General features: G+C 46.7%; 1 protein-coding gene across 1 annotated transcript in view; it reads left to right on the top strand.

Moving 5' to 3' along the window:
* The window catches only part of TMEM178B (transmembrane protein 178B), a 340,063-nt gene that overhangs the window by 101,438 nt on the left and 218,178 nt on the right, over positions 1–20,447 (top strand). The window contains exon 2 of the mRNA XM_079150140.1: positions 9,380–9,493. Coding sequence (XP_079006266.1) covers positions 9,380–9,493 — 114 coding nt within the window. The remainder of the gene's footprint in view (positions 1–9,379; positions 9,494–20,447) is intronic.

Raw genomic sequence — 20,447 nt, 5'->3', positions numbered from 1 at the left:
GGAGTGTGGACACGGATGTGGCTGAGTTTCAGGCATCCAATGCAGGGCTGGCAAACACCCGGTCAGCTCTCTGCCATTTCTGCACTTCTGTGCTACTACAGAGCCAGCTTTTCTCCAGCCCGTTAGGGAAGCTGTGGAAGCAAACATCTTTGTCTTACTCTGATAGGAGCAGCAGAATCTGTGGATGCCGAAAAATCCCTGCGAATGGAAAAGTTTTGCTTTGAATAAAAAGCAACATAAAACCTAGGAGGGTCTCCCACTTCCTTCCCTTCAGAAGAGCTTGATTTTTCCCAATGTCTTTTCACACATGTAATGTCATGTGGTGCTTAGAAATGTGCCCTGGGTTCGAGTCCGCCTTTGCTACCTTGCTACAGCTGTGCACTCGTGGGCAGGAAACCTCGCTAAACCTTTATGTCCCCATCTGTGAAATGGGGCTAATAATGGTGCCCAGCTTTTAGGATTAAATGAGAAACTGCATCGTAAAGTACCTTGGACAATACCCAACACAGAAAGCATTCATGAAATAGCAGCTGTTATTAAAACGAGTAACAATACTCAAAATATCATTTTGGCCATCAAGAGGACAAAGATGAAAAACACAAGCTCTTCTATCTCAAAGCATTTTATTGTAGATAGAAATACATGACTCATATTACAAATAACTGTTTTATTATAATAGTAGCCAGTGGAAGGTGTTTAGGAATGGTTGAAGGGTAGGAAGTATGGCGGCAGTGTAGACAAGGGGTGACAGTTTTGAAAATGAAATTCTGTGTGCTTGATCTGGAGGGTCCCCTGAACACTACTCATAACAAGCATTAATGTAACATGGAATGGAAAGGAATTAAATATTTAGAATTCAATCTACACAAGGCATGCAAAACAACATTAAAAGGCCACGCCGATAGCACAAGCACAAACAACAGCGCATACAAAATGGAGTGCATCTGAAGGCATTAAAAATAAAAACGTAGCTAACGCTTTTCCTCAGTATGAGGAGAAGAAAAACATTCTTCCTGGCTGGGCCTGCAGCAGCTATAAGCCTTGCAAATTTTTCATCTCAGAACATCTGGGAGGAGCAGAAGGCGCTAAAGAGAAGACACGGGGGAGGTGGCAGGGAGATTTTTGGTAATGAGTCTTTGTGAAGAGTTGCCTCTTCAATAAGGAGAGCTCTTGCCAACATTGCTGGTCTTGCTGGCCGGTGGAGGTTGCAAAGGTGTGCCTTCCCCACCTCCTCCCATTTCTGCCAGCTGTCTGCCCCCCGCCCCAGACCTTGGAATGGCCCTGGTTTGTTTCCTGCGCTCTTCATCATGGATAGGATTTTGCTTCTAATCCCCAACTTCGAACCCCCTAAACTTCTTGTTCCTCCACCTGTCCCCGCTTTGTGGCCTTCTTAAGAATTCAACAGAATGAGAAATGGCTTTCCTCATTTACTAAAGAAAAATCTCCCCACTTCCTCTCCCTGCTAAGATGTAATTTTAATTTTTTTTTTTTCCTTTGAGAAAATGCTCTTTAAAGAAGAGACAAAGTCTGAGTCTTAAAGCTGTAGCTGGTTTCATCTTTTTTTGTTGTTGGCTTTCCAGTTTCTTCCGTGTGCTCTTTGTGCTTTCTATTTAATCTTTCTTTATTAAGCGCAGAGCACTTGGCCAGGCCTCGGGCTAGAAAGATGACTAGGAGCTGCCAGCCCAGTGGGCGAGACTGAAGTGAACGTGAGACTTACCAGGCTGACCTGGGGGCAGGCCCAGGCCAGGGCCTGGCAGTGGGAGAGCCCAGGTGGGCTGGGGCACTGTGGAAAGGGGAGCCACATGCAGGGTAGGACGATGTCCCTGCCCTCCTCTGCCCCTTCCACCCTCTTTCTCTTCCTCCATCAGTGAGAGTAGGGGTCCCTACTGAGAGCAAGACCAGTGGCTACAAAAAGAATCCTTGTTCCCAGTGACTCTTCCAGCAAGCAGTGAATCCTGTCTCTGGCGTCTGAGGCCTGGGGCGAAAGAGGCCGGAATTTGCATCCTTTCCTAGCTGGCTAAGTGGCTTCGGGTGGGGCCTTCATCTATCCAAACTCCCTTTCTTCAGGGAAGGTACTGTCTTGCTTTCTTTCTGGGGCTGCTGTGGTGACTTGGGATGACACGTGAGCATCTAGCATCTGCTTGGCGTGAATCACATTTTGTTGTTTAAAAAACAGAACTTTGGGATGAAGTAAATACACGGACTCTCAGAATTGGGCTGGTTCCTCTGTGTCAGTGTGTTGTGTGAATGTCACACAGTGGAAGCTGAAAAGAAAGAGGGGAGCCCTCCTCCATCTGGTGCTGATATGACCCTTCAAAGTAACCTCAAGACTGAAGAGGACCGTTCCATGTTACTTCTACCAATTCCACAGTGTTTTCACACATATAAGCCACATCCGTTACTGTCCTCTAAGTCCTTGCTCTTAGTTTGGGTCTTCTAGAAAGGGAGGGAGACTTGGTGGGTGTTGCCAGCTTGCCCGAGGGAGGGCTGAGGGGCTGTGGTTTAGGCTCCAGTTCTGTCCACAACATGCCAGATTCATTTCAAGGTGTCGTGCAAACACAGCTTGTGAGCGAACACCCTGGTGCTACTTTGCTGGTAGCTCCCAGACATGGCTTCATGGCAAAGACCAGCAAATTCCTGGAGGCAGTTATTTTATTTACCCGGTAGATCACATGATCAGATAACAGACCCTGATGTTTACTTTTCATTCATCCAAATGTTTATTGAGGACTTTCCATGTGCCTATTGCTGTGCCTGGCCCTGGGCAGAAGGTAAACAAGAGGCATAATTTCTGATTTTGATGAACTCACAGTCCAGGGCTTCAAACTGCTCTCTAAATGAAGTATGACTTGGGGTTAAATGAGTTTAGGAACATCTGCATGCTGTAACTGTCCCTGTTTTGGGGAGTCACAAGGTATATTTATTAGACTCTTACAATTAGTAAACCTTTTACATGTTATTTAATCCAATTTTCCCTAAATACATTTGATCACATGCCCAGCCCACCCCATCACTTTTAAAGTGAGTTGGGGGTGGTGAGGGGTTCCCTGGGGATCACAGGCTTCCCTGCCCTCCAGAGCCACCTTGGATCCTCAGGTTCTGCTTGGCATCTCTTTTCTCTAGGGGTCTTCTGCTGCTGAGGGCCCCTCTAGTTTGGAGGAAGGGATTTTGGAATCTCATTCACACTTCGATGTTAGCATCTTGGGACTGCCCTTTCAGATTGATTTTTAAAAGCTTGGAAAATGAGAGTCTAAGAGAACAATGCAGGACCCAGAGGAATAGCTCTCTAATGGGAGATGTGAGTACTGTGGCACCTGGTTAGGGAAGATAATTGTATATGGGGTAAGGTCAGGCCCAGCACTGCATCTAAATCTGCTCTGTCTGGGAAGGGTTCTGCTTAATGCATATCCCCCTCCAGTGAAAGACTCCGTGACAAGTACTTTGGAAACGCGCATTGTTGAGAGCTGATACATGTGAGAGGAAAACCACTTGCTGGTGTTGCTGTGGGTATGCCCAGAATCTGGAATGTTCTGTGAGAGCGCTCTGGCTTCTGTGCCATCTCTGGCATGCCCCTCCCCCAGCACTGCCTGTTCCCAAGCTTACCCTGCAGACCTCTTGCTCCTCCACTTCTCACTTGATGGGAGCTCTCTGGTCTTGAAGGGCTTGCAGTGGAAAAAAGGAACGGGACGGTCTCTCTGGGCTTCCTGGGCCACGAGGTGACTTTGAGAGGCAGAAATTGAGGGAGGAAGAACAAACTAGCACTGGACTAACAGGAAGATGGAGGGGTGCATTTGAAAGGGTTGAGGACCAGGGGGATGCGAGAGGAAAGAGGAAAGAGGAGCAAGCCGGTGCTCCGCTGCCCCTCCCCTGCCCTCTGCCTCCTGCATTTGCTCTGAGCATCTGGACCTTCCCTCTGGCTTCCGTGGGGTTCAGCTCCTGGGAGGAATGGGCAGGAGTGGGACATGAGAGCAGGAGAGGGTGGGTGTTTCTTCCCTGGCTCTTCACAGTAGGTTGGCTGTGACCCTCCCTCCACATGGCCACCCTCTCCAGTGACAGCTCCCACCTCTGCCCCTCCAGGCCTCAGGGTTATTCCAGTAACTCCTTCTGGTGCCAGCCCTATGTCCCTGGTACCGTCCTTGTCTGGTCTCTTGATACTCTCTGCTCAGCTGGGTAGTTTTCTCTCCCACCAATTTTTTTAAATTGAGGTAAGAACATTTAACAGGAGATCTGTCCCCTTAGCTGATTTTTGAGTGTGTGATACAGTATTGTTACCTAGACACACACTGTACAGGAGACTCTAGAAGTTACTCATCTTGCATGGCTGAAATTTTACGCCTGTTTCAGTACCTCTTCATGTCCCCTCCCCTCGCTGGCAGCCACCCTTGTGTTCTCTGCTTCTATGACTTTGGACTAGTACAGACCCCTCATGTAAGTGAGTTGTGCAGAATTTAATTCTTTATGTTGCCTCGTGTGGCAGCATCTCCTTCTTAAAGGTTGAATAACGTCATTGTACGCACACACCACACTTTGTTTATACGTTCACCCCGTTCACCGGCACTTAGCTGTCGTGAATAACGTTGCAATGAACCTGGACGAGCAGACATCTCTTTGTGACACTGATTGTGATTCTTTGGATATATCCCTAGAAACAGAGTTGCTGGATCATGTGGTAGTTCTGCTTTAAATTTTTTGAGGGACCTCCATAGTGACTGTGCCAATTGACATTCCTATCGACAGAGTGCAAGGATTTTAACTTGTCCACCTCCTCGCCAGCACTTGTTATCTTTTGTCTTTTTTTTTTTTTTTTTTTTTTGATAGTAGCCATTGTAACAGGCATAACGTGATATCTCATTGTGGTCTGGATTGCATTTTCCTAGTGATCAGTGGGGTCGAGCATCTTTTTGCATACCTGTTGCTCATCTATATGTCTTCTTTGGGGAAAGCTCTGTTCAAATCCCTTGTTCATTTTTAATCAGGTTATTGTATTATTTGCTATTGAATTAGGTTGTCATTTTTTAAAGCCTTGATTGCCTGCTTGAGTGTCCTGTGTCCTGTGTCCTGTTGAGACCTTGACATGTGGTTAGGAGGGTCACCAGCTCAGAAGGCAGAGCATGACTGAGGCCTCAGGAGGGGCCTATGCCCAGGGCCTCCCCAGGCAGTTCCCTGGCTGTGGCTTCCTGGGGGGAAGCTGAGACTCTTGGCTGGAGTGCGCTGTGGCGGGGCGGGCTGGCCTCCTTTCCAGGTGAGGCTGTAGGCTTCCGGATAACCTTCTGCATCTTTTACTTCAGGGAAACCCGCCTGTACTGGAAGCCCACATTCTGGGCACACGTACTGGGTACCCAGATGGTCCTGAATTTACAAAAGCCCAGCACACCGACAGGACCTGCAGGCACGTGGATAAATATTTTGCCTTTCTTCTTAGGCAATATTTGAATCTTTCAAGTTTAATTGCTATTGAAGGCAGGATGTTTACAATCCCTGAGGCAAAGCTAGCAGTGTGGGCCTCCAGGGATGGCCACTGCTGCTCCCCACGGGCTCCCTGGCTGCCCCTGCATTGCCCCTTCTGCTTCTTGCTCTGGTCTGGGGTCCATTGGCCGCTGCCCTCATTGGCTGGGAGAGCTGCCGGTGGGAGAGGCCGAGGCATCTCTAGCTCGCCTGGACCCTGTGGCAACTTGCTGAGTGTGTTGAAGCTGAGAGAATAAAACCCAGGTACTTCTCTCAGACACAAGTGACAGGCATCCTTCCAGCTATTGAGAATGGAGTCCAGTTTTGTGCTCCAAGGGTAGGTCCAGGGATGGTTTTGTTTGATCTTGAAATTATTGCACGGAGGGCTTCTGCTAGTTTGTAAGGCACTCTGTGAAAATTAGACAAAGGCAGCCCCTCTTGCAAAAGCAGCCTCCCACACCCCACCACGGTGCAAGGCTTGGCAGCAGGGCAGTGACTGAATTTTAGCAGCAACTATCCCAGGAGGGGCCCTCGTGCAGGGCATAACATGCCCAACTGTACATGTCCAAGGCAGTTGGTGATGAAATCTTGTTACTATTTCTACTCTTTATGTCTCTCTCTCCTCTTTCTTTTCTATAATCTCCTTCCTTTTTTCCCTAGACCATTGCCCTTGGATAACATTTACTGAGTGCAGTGAGACAGTATGTCGTGCTCACATGTGGTTTTCTTCTACCTCAGTGTGATCAATAAGCTGTTCCTTGCACTGTCCAGACAGGGTAGAGGTCTGTGCTACAGTCTCCCAGAGATCTGCAGCAATCACCTCCTCTTATTCATTACATCCTAGCTGGCCTCCGTTATTTTAAATCCTTGCATGTAATGAAAGCAGTTGGATTCTTTGCCCACTGTGGTCTTGGCCAAGGGCACCTCATTTTTACTGAAGTCTTTCTTCCAAGCACATGCTATGTGTTTACCTTGTGCTGGGGAGATAAAGATGAATGAATAAGACAACACCCCTGCCCTTGAGAAACACAATCGAGTAGGGGAGCGAAGCATGTAGACTGATAGATCATGTGTCCCCTGCAGAGGGGGAAGTTTGGGAAAGCAAGGAAGGGAAGGGAGCAGCCCCAGGTGGGTGCTGCTGTTGGTTGCTGCCAGATGCCTAGGAAGAGCTGCCCTGGAGCCGTCCCTTAGGAAGTACATGAGGACAAGCACTGAGCACCGGTGTTCTCAGGGGGAGAAGGGCAGGGAGGACAGGTGAGGTGGCGCGAAGTGGCACACGACAGGAAGGTGGGAAGGTTCTTCCAGCTGGAGGCGAGGGTGTGTGTGAAGGTCTGGCCCATGGGAGGCTGGACTTTATGCCTGAAGAGTGTGGGGTTTATCCTGTGTGTAACAGAGGCCAACGGAGGCCTTTGAGCAGGGAATGGCATGCTCGAGTTTCCTCCGTGGAGTACACGCCACGTGGGAGGCTGGCCTCGTGGACGAGGCTGGCATGCCTGCTTCCTTAGGCGTCATTTAATCTGCCTGACCCTCCACTTTCTCATTTGTAAAATAGAGATGATGGTAATAGTCACACCTATTTCATTGGGCCATCCAGTGGACTAAGTGAGACAGTGTCCCTAACAGAGCTTCCTGATGGTGGGACAAGTGCAGAACATGGGAATTTCCAGGTGTGATAGAAATGCTGGTTCTTTCAGCTGTCAGGGGGCCTGGGCGAGGTGGCCCTGTGTGAAGAGCACTTGGCAAGTTTCTCCCCACTAGTGGAGTCCCAGTCTACATGGTTGTTGTTGACATATGTCATTGTAGTCAAGCATTGCTTAGTGAGGTGACGTGCCCCAAGAAATCTGTCGTTAAACCATTTTGTCATTGTGTTAATGTCATAGAGTGTATTAGCAAACTAAGATGGCTACGGCATTACCAGGTGATGGAATCTTTTTTTAATTATTTTTAATTTTTTTTGTTCTAATTAGTTACACCTGACATTAGAATGCATTTATTACATTTTGATAGATCATACATAAATGAAGTGTAATCTCTTTTCTGATTATAAAATTGCAGGATCACATCGGTCTTGCAGCCATATATGTACATGACATAATAGTGACTTTTTCACTCTTCTATCATTCCCACTAGGTGATGTGATCTTAAGAGACCACCATCCTGTCTGCACCTGGCTTTGACTGAGATGTTGTTATGCCACACGTGACTGTACCAGGACAACTACTATGTGGAAGTGGGAACAGAGGACAGACTACTCTCTAGGTCATTTCTGAAGCAGAACTGACAGAATTTGGGGACCAGTTGATGCCTCCAAAGGAAGAAGAGGCAGCACTGAGGAGGAAGAGGCATAGGGGGTGACACTGTGGGCTGGATGGAGGTGAAACTGGAGTGTGCAGGCTTGAGGTCTGGGTCTCAGTTGAGGATGGGGGCACCCTTGTTCAAGAAGTTTAGCAAGTCAAGGAAGGAGGATGGTGGGGTGCAGGTGTGATGGGGTGTGTCCAGGAGGAATACCAGGGCACACAAGAGGCTGCGGGAGCTTGGTAGGCTAAGGGGACAGAGGCAGCGGGGTTGAGAAACTGGACATAAGGAGAGTGCAACCCACTTTCTAGAACTTTGTCTCTTTGGACAGTGTCTGTCCTATTGGAGGAATGTCTGCAAATAACTGGCAACTGGGCAGTTGTCCAGCTATGATTTACAATAAGGCATCAGTTGCACGAGGTACTGTCTAAATTATTGCACTCCACCAATTGCCAGTTTCCCTGCTGACAGTGGGCCAGGGGGTCAAACAATTCAATCAGGTGCCACCAGTTATAAATTGAAAATCAGTGGGGTGCAAAATGGATTACCATCAAAATCCATTCAGGTGCAAAACCAAATTTCAGAACCCCTAACCTTTAAAAATCACTTCTTTCCTGATTCTTCACAATGCCCTGACATTGAGTTTTAATATCCCTCAGATAAGCAAGCATAATAAAAATGCTTGCAAGAGACCAAAAGTAACAAGGGAAGACCTCCCAGTTGGGCTTTCCTTTTGGAATTTGCAAACATGGTGGATTTTTGAATTAATGCACTGACAGGTTCTTTAAAACAGCAGTTCTCAAAATTCAGCATTCAACAGAATCATCTGGAGGGTTTAATAAGATTCAGCCAGGTTTTACTCGGGAGTTTCTGATTCTGTAGATTTGGGGTTGGGTCTGAGAAGTTGCATTTGTAGCAAGCTTGCAGGGGATGCGACTGCTGCTGGACCTGGCACCACATTTTAAGAATCTCTGCCCTAAGATATAGGAACGATTTGATAATTTGACCAGCAAACCGTGCTTTGATTCACAACCATTGTCCTACAGGTCTTATGGACCAGGTGTTGAGTCCAAGGGCCTATAGATCTGTTCAAGAAACCTGAGAAGGGACTGGTTCTAAGAGATACATTGATGGATTGATAGATGGATTTGAGTGCGTTGAGGTCAGAGGTGAGGTTGAGAAGGATGGAGGTAGAAAAGGGGAGAAGCCCCCATAGCTCACTGTTCCAGAAGACTCTGTACCAAAAGCACAAATAACACATTGAGGCAGCAGCCTGGTCCTGTGTGGAAACTGCTCCTGTCTTTCAGTGCTGAACTTCCTCTTTGGAAGGAAAGGGGTTGGTTAGACGAACCTTCCTCTGGGTACCACTTTTAAAAACTAGCTTCCAGCAGCCCATGCTCCAGCTCTTCCCACCTCTGCCTTGACCCCACAGATATGTTTTTCTGTCTAAATCAATGCTGTTTGATTGTGGTTCCACTTGCTTGCTGTTTTGAGTTTGCTTATTGCTCCATAGAGACTCGAGGTATCACCGGGCACAGTATAATCCAAGTCTCTTTCTCCAGGATGGAAAAACAATCCCAGAACTGCTCTGGAAGTGGTTGTGCCTCCTTAACATGTGACTTCCATCTCTCTTTTCCAGGAGAAATTGAGCGCTGCACGTACATCAAGTACCACTACTCCTCAGCAACCATCCCCAGGAACCTCACTTTCAATATCACCAAGACCATCCGTCAGGACGAGTGGCATGCCCTGCGTAAGTACACCTGTCTCTTTGTCTGTGACTGTGCTGGGAGATCACTTTTGGAGGGGCTGGAGGACTGGAGGAATCTCCTTCTGAGATCTGTGCATAGTCTCAGGGTATTGTGGGGATCCTTAAGTGCTAATATCTAGGGGGTCTAAATTGCCTCAGTTGGCTTTGATTGCATTATAAATTGGGGGAGTTTGATTCTAAAATTAAGAAAAAAAAAATCAACCAACCAAAGCAAAACCAACAAAAATCACTAGCAGTTAGACAGTGATCTTATGTCACTGTCCTGGTAGGTATCTAAGATTTCACCTACCTGAGTGAACCTGCTCTTGGGATTTAACTCCAGCACGTCTCCACGTTGCTTGGAACCTGCTATGCTGGTCCCTTGTGTCGTCATTTGTAAAGAGTGAGAATGCGCATGGATGCCGGCTGCACTGCTTCAGGGATTTGCACCTGGTAGGGTCACCGAGAGGGAGGACCTGGCCTCGTAAATTTCTGTCTCCCTTTTTGAATGACAGGCATTGGGCCTGGCTCACCTGTGATTGCTCAGCACAGGTCAGATTATCTGTGTCCATTGGTTAGGGAATTTCCTGGCCAGAGATACCCAGAGACTGAAATTACAGTGAGAGGCTGACTTAATGAGTCAACAGAGCTAGTTGGCTATTTTTACTCTTCTGCTCCACGGGGATCCGCTGCCTGTCTGTGGCAGGAGAACTCTCCCTCATCACTGGCACATCTTCATGCCAACCCCTTCATCCTGTGAGTAGGCACTGTGCCACTTCTATTCCATTTGGTAGACATCCCTATTCCATTTTTTCTCACCCAGGGTCCTAAGATTAAGGTTCAGATTGCATTTGCATGAGAAGAAGCATTCTTTATTGCTTCCTTGTATTAAGGATCCTTTAATTGATGAACTTTGAAGAAGGCCGTTCTTCAGGCCAAAACATCTTTCTTTATTGTTGCCTAGGTATTGTTTGTGTGTGTGTGGTGGGGGGCACCAGTTTTCATTTTAACTTTGGGATGGGGAGTGGGGAGGTGGGAGAGACAAAGTTAAAACAGATCACTCATTAGTCTTAGGAAAAAAATTCAGTGTCCAGATGATCGTTATTCACTACTCTTGGCCTGAAATGACTAAGCAGGTGCCAGCAGATGGGACAGCTTTACTGGACTGTTGCCCTTATGAGCTATAGCTATTAGGAGGGACACTAACCAGCATGTGGGGACACGGAGCTAATGTTCAAAGAGCATTCCCATGTGCTAGACATAGAGCTAAGCATACCACATACTTATTTAAAGTTAATGTGAGATTTACATTAGAGAATCTAGCAGTCAGGGTTATTAATTTCTTTTTGGAGGTGGACCTATATGGACCCCAAAATAGAAATAATACAACAATAGTAGCTTATTTCCCATGATGCATTGGTTTAGAATAGTCACTTAATAAGATCCCAAGAAGGATGTTCAAGATACATAAGTCCTGTTGATTAACCATCTAAATATAACAGATTATGGGGTTCACAATAGGATTCAGAATCTCAGAAGGAAGAATTTATTGACACTGCAGTTTCAATTCAAATGAGCTCAGTTTAACCAGAATTATGGAGTTTCTCCATGTACCCGGCACACAGTGGATACCCAAGCCACAGGGAGCTCTTTTAAGGAGTTCGAGTCTGGGGGCGGAGAAGTGGGGGTGGGGTTGGAGAGAAACATTCACAAAGCAAATAATTACAAGGCAATGAGATAATTACAACATAGTAGAACTGCTTCAAGCAATTAAGATAGTTTGTGGAATTTTTTTTTTCAGCAAGAAGTAGAATTATTTCAGTATAAATTTCACAGATAGACTTCAAGGGAAACCTGGTAGAACTCTTTTGGCTGTACACACTGTAGACGTCTGGAATTCAAAGAGGTTACCCAGGGAGGCATCACTGGAAACATGTCACATGGCATCAGCAAAGACAGAGAGCTTTGTGGGGTCCTCTTTGTGTCTCCAGGGTGCTTATTCTCCAACTACAGTGCTGTTGGGTTCTGAAAAGTCTAGTGTGCAGCTTATGCTGTGAATCGAGGTGCTAATGTCTATTTTTAACTGATAAAAGCTATCTCAACGATTGATACCTGTCAAGGTCTCCGGCACATGGTGCCAGGTGAAGCTCATGCTACCCTTTGGTGAGGGATTCATCTGCTTCTTTGACAAAGTTGCCTAATGGGTTGTTAACCAGGCAGAGAACATTTGCTGTGTCTGACATCGATAAGAGCTATTTTTAGCCAGAGGGCAGGTGAACATCTGTCACAATTCAAGTTGGTACTAAGCATAATTGGGAATGTTGGCATGATGGTGAAGCTCAGTATGTGTCCATGTTAGAATTCAAAGGCCAAGCAATGATGGCATGAGGTGGGAAATGGGCACAAAAGCCCTCTTTGAAATAAATTGGAAGCAATTAAAAATTAGCAAACTCCTATGATTGATCAAGCATTGAAGATCAAAAGATAACTGATTTCTTTACCTGTTTTGAGAGTCCTGTACTTTTTTTTTTGTACCTGGGATTGAACTCAGGGGCACTCAACCACTGAGCCACATCCCAGCCCTTTTTTGTATTTTATTTAGAGACAGGGTCTCACTGAGTTGCTTAGCACCTCACTGTTGCTGAGGCTGGCTTTGAATTCACAATCCTCCTGCCTCAGCCTCCCGAGCAGCTGGGATTACAGGTATAATCCCTGCAAGTCCTGTACTCTTTTATTTATTTATTTAAAAAAAAATTTTAGTTGTAAATGGACACAATACCTTTTTTCTATTTATTTTTATGTGGAGCTGAGGATTGAGCCCAGAGCCTCACACATGCTAGGCAGTGCTACTCTTTAAGTGGGATCAAATGAATTCATTTGATACTAGGTTGGTAATATCTTACATTCTATAATTTTTCTCAGTAGATAATATTTGCTCAAGGAAAGAAATTTGAGGGTTGTTGGTTCTTTGTGTTTTGGTGAAATGACTTCTGGCAAATGTTTGGACTTTGGTTGACCTTGGGTTATATAGTTTTCATCAGGAATTCACATGTGGTCTGACCATTGTTGTGGAAGAAACATTTTCAGATAGGAAAAAGCACATTTGGTTTTAAACTATGTTAAGTTGTTTGAAAAGTTAACCCCACCACTGGTAGTCTCAACTGCTGGGTTATGCACTCATTCATCTCATGATCAGATGGAGAGAAGGTGAAAGAATAAAATTACTCGTAGGCCACTAGGCTTACAAACCCAAGAGTGTAGAATTAAACCTGTGGGAAGTAAAGGCCTGAGGATCAGCTGTGCACGTGCAGGGAAAGGGTAGGGTAGGGAAGGGGGTGGGCTTTGTGTCCAAGGCTCACATACTGAGTTCTGTGGGTGATTTGGTGACCAGGAGGTTCCGACTGTGTTTGGGATGGTGATTGCTGCTGAGGTACCATGGGGGCCTGGTTCTCCTTCTCACCCGAAGAGAAGCAGAACATCCAGATCTGAGATCCATGTCCTCATTCACCCAGGCCTGGCTGCCTTCCTTTGGTCCTGGTGGTGTAGATGGGATGGGGCCTCTGTGGGTCTCAGGGGCTCTGGTCTCCTCATCTAGATCCTCCTAACATCTCCAGGGCTAGAGCAGGACGGGAGAGTATCACTGGCCAGTTAGGAGGGGACAGGAGGCCTCAGGAGGTGAACTTGGCAAATACCACTGTTTGGATGGGTTGTCTGGTGTAATGCTTTGAATGTGGGAGAACCTGGTTACCGTGGCAGGGGAGGCTGGTGGGCGCTGCAGTGGCGCCCTCCTTCCACTACCCTGTGTCCCCACAGGCTTTTCTTAACCCAGGGCTCAGTCTGAGGTAGCAGCACTTGTTTGGAGAATTCTGTGTCCTTGAGCAACCCCAAGAGCCCTGGAGGCCATCCCAAGTGGCTCTGCCTTTGTTCTCCCTGCCATAGTATCCTTTGGCCTGGATGCTTGATTAGTGGCAGGGCAAGTGGGAGGGTGGGAGAGTCTGGGTGGCCTGTGAAGGGGACTGGGCGGCTGTGGTGGGCTGACAGGACCACTGAGACAGGGCCTGCCTGAGGCCACAGGGCATATACTGCCCTCCCTGCCTGATCTCCTGATCTGCTTGGCAGGGACAAAGTGGGCAAGTGCATCTAAGGCCCCCAAGTCACAGCCCTGGACTCAGTCATCATGCTTGTGAGCTCCGGGTTTCCACTCTGCCTGGGGGGGCATGATGGAGATTCAGCTCACAGCTGTTTGTCCCTGGCAGTGAGAATCCAGGAGCTGCGGCTCCACTTTCCTGCAGTCAGAGCTTCTCCCTTATCTTTTGAGAAGCTGCAAACAAAGGAAGCTGGAAGTTTTTTTTTTTTTTTTTTTTTTAAGCCTCCTTCTGTCAGAATTGAGGGTTCAACTAATTAGATTGGATGGTCACAGGGCACCTTTCCAGCTGGCTTGGGGAGGGAGAAAGGAGGGAGAGAGAGAGGTATGCTTTCCTCTCCTGACTTCCTGGCCCCAGCCTCCATCCACACCCAGCACAGGCTCACAGGGCAGTCTTGCTGTGGTGCTTCAGGTGTGTCCAACAGGAAACAGAGCCAAACAGAGCATGTGCCGCCATCTGCAGCGTGGAAGTGAGGGTTCCTCCCCTTGGTCCTATTACCAGAGAACTTAGTACCAAGGAGCCATCCTGAAACTGGGTGAAAGGAGCATGGGAAAGTCTAGCCTGGCCAGAAGAGGGAGGAACAGAGATGGGGGCTGAGGGTGGGGGTGGGGGAGGCAGATGGAGATGGAGACTTTGTGGATGAGCAAGCACAGGAGTGAACCCACCACTAAGAGGGACAAGAAATCACATTCCAGAGCCATCTTGCCTGCTCAGTCACCTGAATGACTTCTCAGCTCCCTGAAGTTCTTCATCTCTCACTCTTGCCTGCAGATTAGCTCTGTCTTGAGAGCCCAGTCCCCACCCAGGCTGGCGTGTGGCAAGAAGCCTGCACATCTCACCTCTCCCGTGTGGATGGCGTTACAGCACTCTTATCTTATTCTGTTCGGCCAAACCCTACCTGGTCCCCCTAATCTGTCCTCTCCTGTGTCTATTTCCTCATCCTCTCCTTTTTTCAGAGTTAGATGGTCTTACCCTGAACCCGAGTCCCTGGTACTGTGTAGATGTTCTCTTGCTGCCCTAGGTCCTGCCCATCTCTTGGGCCCCAGAGGGCTCCTTGTCCCACCCCACGGGCATCAGCCCTCTGGTCTTGCCGTAGTGTTGGTTCTCTGCCTGATGGCACCTGCCTTTCCTTTCCCAGGGGACTGACCCAGCAGCTCCTAGCTCACCCTGCTCATCTATAGCTGGTTGTTCTCTGGCCTGGCTTTCATTCAGACTTCTCTCCTCAGCCCAGAGTAGCCTCGATTCCTGTCCCTTTTTTCCTAGCCATCCTGGTTATAAGATGAATGTTGTGGACCAAAGGACTTGGGATGAAACCAGCAGTCATGATGACACGGTAACTGCCTCTTCGTTCACATTGGCTATAATGTCCTAGAACCAGGAGGGTGACTTGATATTTCCTCCCAGGAGCCCAGGCTGCATGATTACGGTTCCTTTGCAGAAAATATAAACCAGCCAGGGAGGAAGGAGCTGCCCAGAGGTCCCGTCACAGCCTCAGAGGAGCCTGAGGATGAGGACTCGGAATCCAAGTCTGATCTTCAGCCCTCTATCTATTTTTTCCTTCTGGTTTTGGCTGATGTTATGTAAAACAGCCTAATGAGGTAAACATCTCAGACATTAGAAGCTCAGGTCCCCTGCAGCGTCAGCCATTTTCCTTTTCCTGCTTCTGTGTCTAAGCCCAGCCAGTGTGAGGCTCTCACTGTGTGCAATCTGTTGTGAGCTGCCTCTTGCTTGCAAGACTGGCATCCATGGGGTCAGCAGTAGCAAGAAACCATCACCAGAACTGGGAAAGCTTGGTAGCACAGAAACTCAACCAACACAGCATTGCCATACGTTGCCCAGTAACCAGAAGTCTTGGCTTTTTGCAGTCCATTCCATGTCTCTCTGCTTCAGCTCCTATGAGGAATGTTGTGAACCTTTGGGACACCCATGGCCTGCAGCCCACAGGCTATCCTGTGCCTGTTCTCCCAGAGTTCCCTTGGTGTTACTGCAGCAAGCCAGCTGAGAATACAGACCCCTTAATGTGATATGGTACCTACACCTGCTGCCTTTGCCACAGTAACTCAGGCAGGGACATTTCCTTTTCTGTGCAACTTTCCTGCCTCCCCAAACTTCCCTCTCCTGTGACCACCCCAACCCCCAGGCTTCTACTAGTGAACAGGTTGACTAGTTTGAGGAAATTTTGAGCTAAGATGTTAATAGGTAATCCTTCTCTGGATAGCATATTTTATTTTTCAGGAGATATAGTCAAAGAAATGATGGGGAGGTGATGGATACACAGAGTAGGGAGATAGCTTAAAATCATGAACATGTATGCAGCTGCTGATTCCACCACTTAGCTGGCCTGGCTGGGGTCAATGAGGAAAATGGAGTGGGCAGGAGGGAGAGTTTAGTTTTGAGAAGGCCTTAGGGGCAGGGAAGGGAGGAGGTTTAGAGTAGGGGTGGGGTGCAATATGGCACAATCTTTTATATTAAAGACATCCATGTACTGAAAGAAAATCTGAGAACTATGTGCTAGGGTAATTGTGGTCTTCAAGCCACAATTCATCTGAATGTGCAGGTCCAATTTTGTGCTGGGAATTAGTTGGAAGTCTGGCCTAGAGGCATTCTCTCAGCTTCTGCAGATTGGAAGTTGTTTTCTTCTGGTTGAGCATACTGAACTGGATGCCACCATGGAGAATTGGGAACAACCCGACTGGCCTCCTTCATCCATTTGTTCATTTATTTATTCAATATTCATCAATGTCCATTTTGTGAGAACCCCTATGAAAGGTGCTGGAGGGGATATTAAAAGGTATTCTGCTTTCCAAATTGGATGATATATTTGTAGGTGCCAACCAAGCAAGGGATCAAACTGGTTGTTGCTTAATGTTTATTGACTACCCAGAGAGTGCAGCTAATGCTGCCAACTTGTACACATCACAGGTCCCAACTTCCATACTTAAATTGTCAAGGATGCATCATGGGGGAAATAAAAGCAAATGATAATACTGAATTGCCAAATCACAGAGACATGCCCTGTTTTCTGGAGTAAGAGAAAAGTGGGGATGTTCTAGGATCTGCCTGTCTTGGCTCTTCAGGAGAACTGTCCAAGCAGCAGGTGCTGAAAAGGAAGCTCAAAGTGGCAGGTGATTCTTCTTCCCAGTAGTTAAGACAATCAAGCTTGGCATCCAGGTAGGCTGCTGCAGTGAAGAGGAGGAACAAGACCAGGAACTGAGTGTTCCAGTAGGCAAGGGCAGCTCATGGTCTATCTCATAGGTGTCTGGATAGACATCAAGGCAGTGGGTCAGTAGGTAAGAGGATAGTAGGTGCTACTTTGGGGTTCAGGAATTTATGATACAATTCCCAGGGAGGATGGGTGGCCAAAGAATGGAAGAAATATAGAGTATCAGGGGGTAGAATGAGAAATAGAGAACAGAGGCTAAGAGAGAAGCCCAGTTATGAGCATTGGAGCACACAGGGCAGGAGTGCTATGCCAAGAACAAGATGGGACGCCATTTTAGTCAGAGCAGCACTCCCAGACTGTGTTCAGGAGGGGTCATGGGTTTTGGGGTAGAAGTTCTGAATATGGGTGGGACCATGGAGAGGGAGGGGGAAAGCAGCTGGGAAGCAGGATGGTGTAACAGAAAAAGTGGTCAAGTTCTACATTGTGTAGTAAGGATCTTACCAGTGTCAAAACCAGTGCTACCCAAATGTGGTCCATGGCCTAGTAGACAGTATCATCTGGAAATTGTTAGGAGTGCAAATTCTTGGGCCCCAGTCCAAACATACTGAATCAGAATCTCTATTGGTGGGTCCCAGGAACCTGTGCAATTCTTAACCCATCAAAATTTGAAAACCCTTGATATGGAGGGCATGGATGTGGACTCTTGTGGTCAGAGAAGGCTCAGGGCAGGAGAGAGCTTGGGTGAGTGCCAGGAGATGAAATAATGTATTTAACACAACCTGTCACACAGAAGCAGACTTCTATTTGTTGATGGTTTCTATTTATAGTTTTGAAAATTCAGTTTTCATCCATATTTCTTATTGTTGGTTGAATAAAACAGCATGGAAGAGGTGAGGTGGATTTCCTTTTTGGTATTAGGTATTTTAACCAAGAGCATTGTCCTGATACATAACCTCAAATCTTTATCTTGTGACTGCAATGCACTCATTCACTCAGAAACAAGTTTCAGGCTCCACAGAGTGCAGGGGACATTGGACTGAGTTCCAGCTCTTCCCTCTAGGTGTATGATCCTGGCCCAACTGCTTGTGTGTTTGAACCCAGTATACTCATATGAAGAATGGAAGTCACAATACCTGTCTTGGGAGTGATTATAAAGTTTAAATGGAATAAAATGGTTCCTACAAAATCCCTTGGTAACTCCTCAAAGTTCTGTGTCAATCAACATTGGTGCTACAATATGGAACACATGGGATCTGGGGGCAAAGTCTCTAAATCAACTTCAATGACTCGGGGGCTTTGATTGTGCAGTCCATGCAGGTGAGTTTGACTTGTATGTGGCTGTGTATGTTGGTGGGCCTGTTGTGGGGTTGCTATCTGCACAGGTATGTTGATGGGAGCTTGCATCAGGTGTTTATGGTGTGGGAGTAGAAAGTGGCTGAAAGAGTTATTTGTTGGCAACAGTGTGGCATATTGTGAAAGGAGTTTCAGAGCAGAAAATCATCAGTGTTTGAGATCCTCAGTGGGATAGCAGCAGCAAAAGCAACCTTCTAATTTATCAGTTATGTCCAATAAGAACACTGTTTAGACAATAACAGGAGTCTCTAAAAGAAGATTTATATACTCAGTGTCTAAAATGGAACATTTCAGAGCTTTGAAGACAAATATAATGTGAATGCATTTGTACTGAGAGTGTCAAGGGTACCGGAAGATCTCTCCTAACTGTTTCAGCTCAGCCCTGCCTTCTGGGAAGCCTGTGGCCTCTAATATGTACTATAAAAGATCCTCTTCTGTCCAGAAGTGAAAACACATCCCAAAGATGGGTCCTGAGAGGATGTAGGGGGCATAGAGAAAGAAGGGTCCTGGCAGAGGGAAGCAGCTACTGTTGGGGTAGGCAGTGGCGGTGACATTACTGTATTGGAGGAAGGGAACTCCTTATTTTTACCTCCCATTAGTGGTCCCTGTGGCTGCTGCCGATTGTGGTCATGGATTCTGCGTATTTTGTGTTGCTGAATTGGAAAAACCAAGCATTGCAGAAAGATGGATTTTCCTGAAGGTTGCTTATGAGCCACCAGTTGGGTGAGAGGAAGGCTACAGCTCTGCCTGCACAGGACCCCTTTGGGTTCAGGGTGGGACCTGCATGCTATTCTGACTATTCTGCAGCCTTAACCATGGGGGAGAGAGGAACTTAAGTCCTCATTCTAAGGAAGCAAGGGGAATCTGAAATGCAGGTCCACAGAGGGGCAGGAGGCTGAACCAGATCCAAAGTGAAGGTCAGGGGAGTGTGTGGAGTCACCTGGAGGGACCATGGAACACTGCCAAGGCTGCAGACTCTGCTGATGCTCTTCAAGTCACAGTGGCTGACAGTGTTGGCTTTTAGGAGAACAGATTTCTCCACTCATGAATGAGAAGAATGGCTGCGTGAGTTATCCGTGAGAGGACATATTGGCACTGTCTTAGTGATGGAGTTACCAGATGGAGCTCAAGTGTTTGGGACATATAGTAGGCACCTCCATGGATCATCCTGGTAGCTGATCCTCTTCTTGGGTTTTGGGACTGATGTTCTTTGATATTCTCACTCTTTATCTTTCCCTGATGTTCAACTCTGGTTTGAGCTTGGAGGGGATACTAAGCCAAGAGGCCTGCATGGGCTTCTGTTCCATTCTGACTCCCTGATGTATTTCTCCAAGGGATTCTGCCTACAATTCTGGGGAGGGGGTGAGACATGGAAGCCTTAGTGGTGCTCGCTTCATCTCCATGCATATATATCAGAGGAGCCTTCCATGAAAGGCCAGTTTAGAATACAGTTCAAAAATTCTGAGACACTCATGGGCATGTATGACTGCAGGACCAATGTGATCCTGAAATATGTATAATTGCAAGAATGGGAGATTACACTCTATTTATGTATGCTCTATCAAAATGTATACATGCATTCTACTCTCATGTACAACTAATTAGAACAAATAAAATACAAAAAATTAAAAACTTAAAAAAATTCTCAGATCCATTTCAATTCAATGTTCTAGTTAGCACTGACCAATAGAACTTCCTGTTATGATAAAAATCTGCACTGTTCAACACAGGTGGCTTTTGAGCACTTAAACTATGACTACTTCAACCAAAAAACTGAATTTAAAAAATTTTATTTACTATAAATTGATTTAAATTTAAATAGCCACACATGATCAGTGGCTACTATATTATAACAGTTCCAAATAATCTATTTCTATATATATATTTGGCTTCCAAATTACAAACTCTTAATTCTTGAACATGGACTGGGGATATATATAGCTCAGTTGGTAGAGTGCTTGCTTTGCAAGCACAAGGCCCTGAGTTCAATCCCCAGAACCACAAAAACAAACAAACAAACAAACAAAACAACCTTAAAAGTTATCCATGTACTTGGGCCATCTTGGGCCATCTTCAGGGGCACAGATGTGCACATTTCCTTGGGTCCTCCAGGTCTTTGCTTGCTACTGTACCCTGGGCTTTTAGCAGCCCCAAATCCCAGAGCCATCTAGGGTGTTACTAGGTTGTTTTGCTAATTTGGTCCTGTGCAGGTAAGGAAAGAGCAGGAAGAGGTTCTCATTATCTACCAGTACCTAATCTAACCAGGCTGTTGGAGGTGGAGCTGCCTGGGAACAGC

This window comes from Sciurus vulgaris (genome assembly GCF_902686455.1).
Source record: "Sciurus vulgaris genome assembly, chromosome: 8".
Taxonomy (NCBI): Eukaryota; Metazoa; Chordata; class Mammalia; order Rodentia; family Sciuridae; genus Sciurus; species Sciurus vulgaris.
This window is presented reverse-complemented; position numbering and strand designations above follow the sequence as displayed.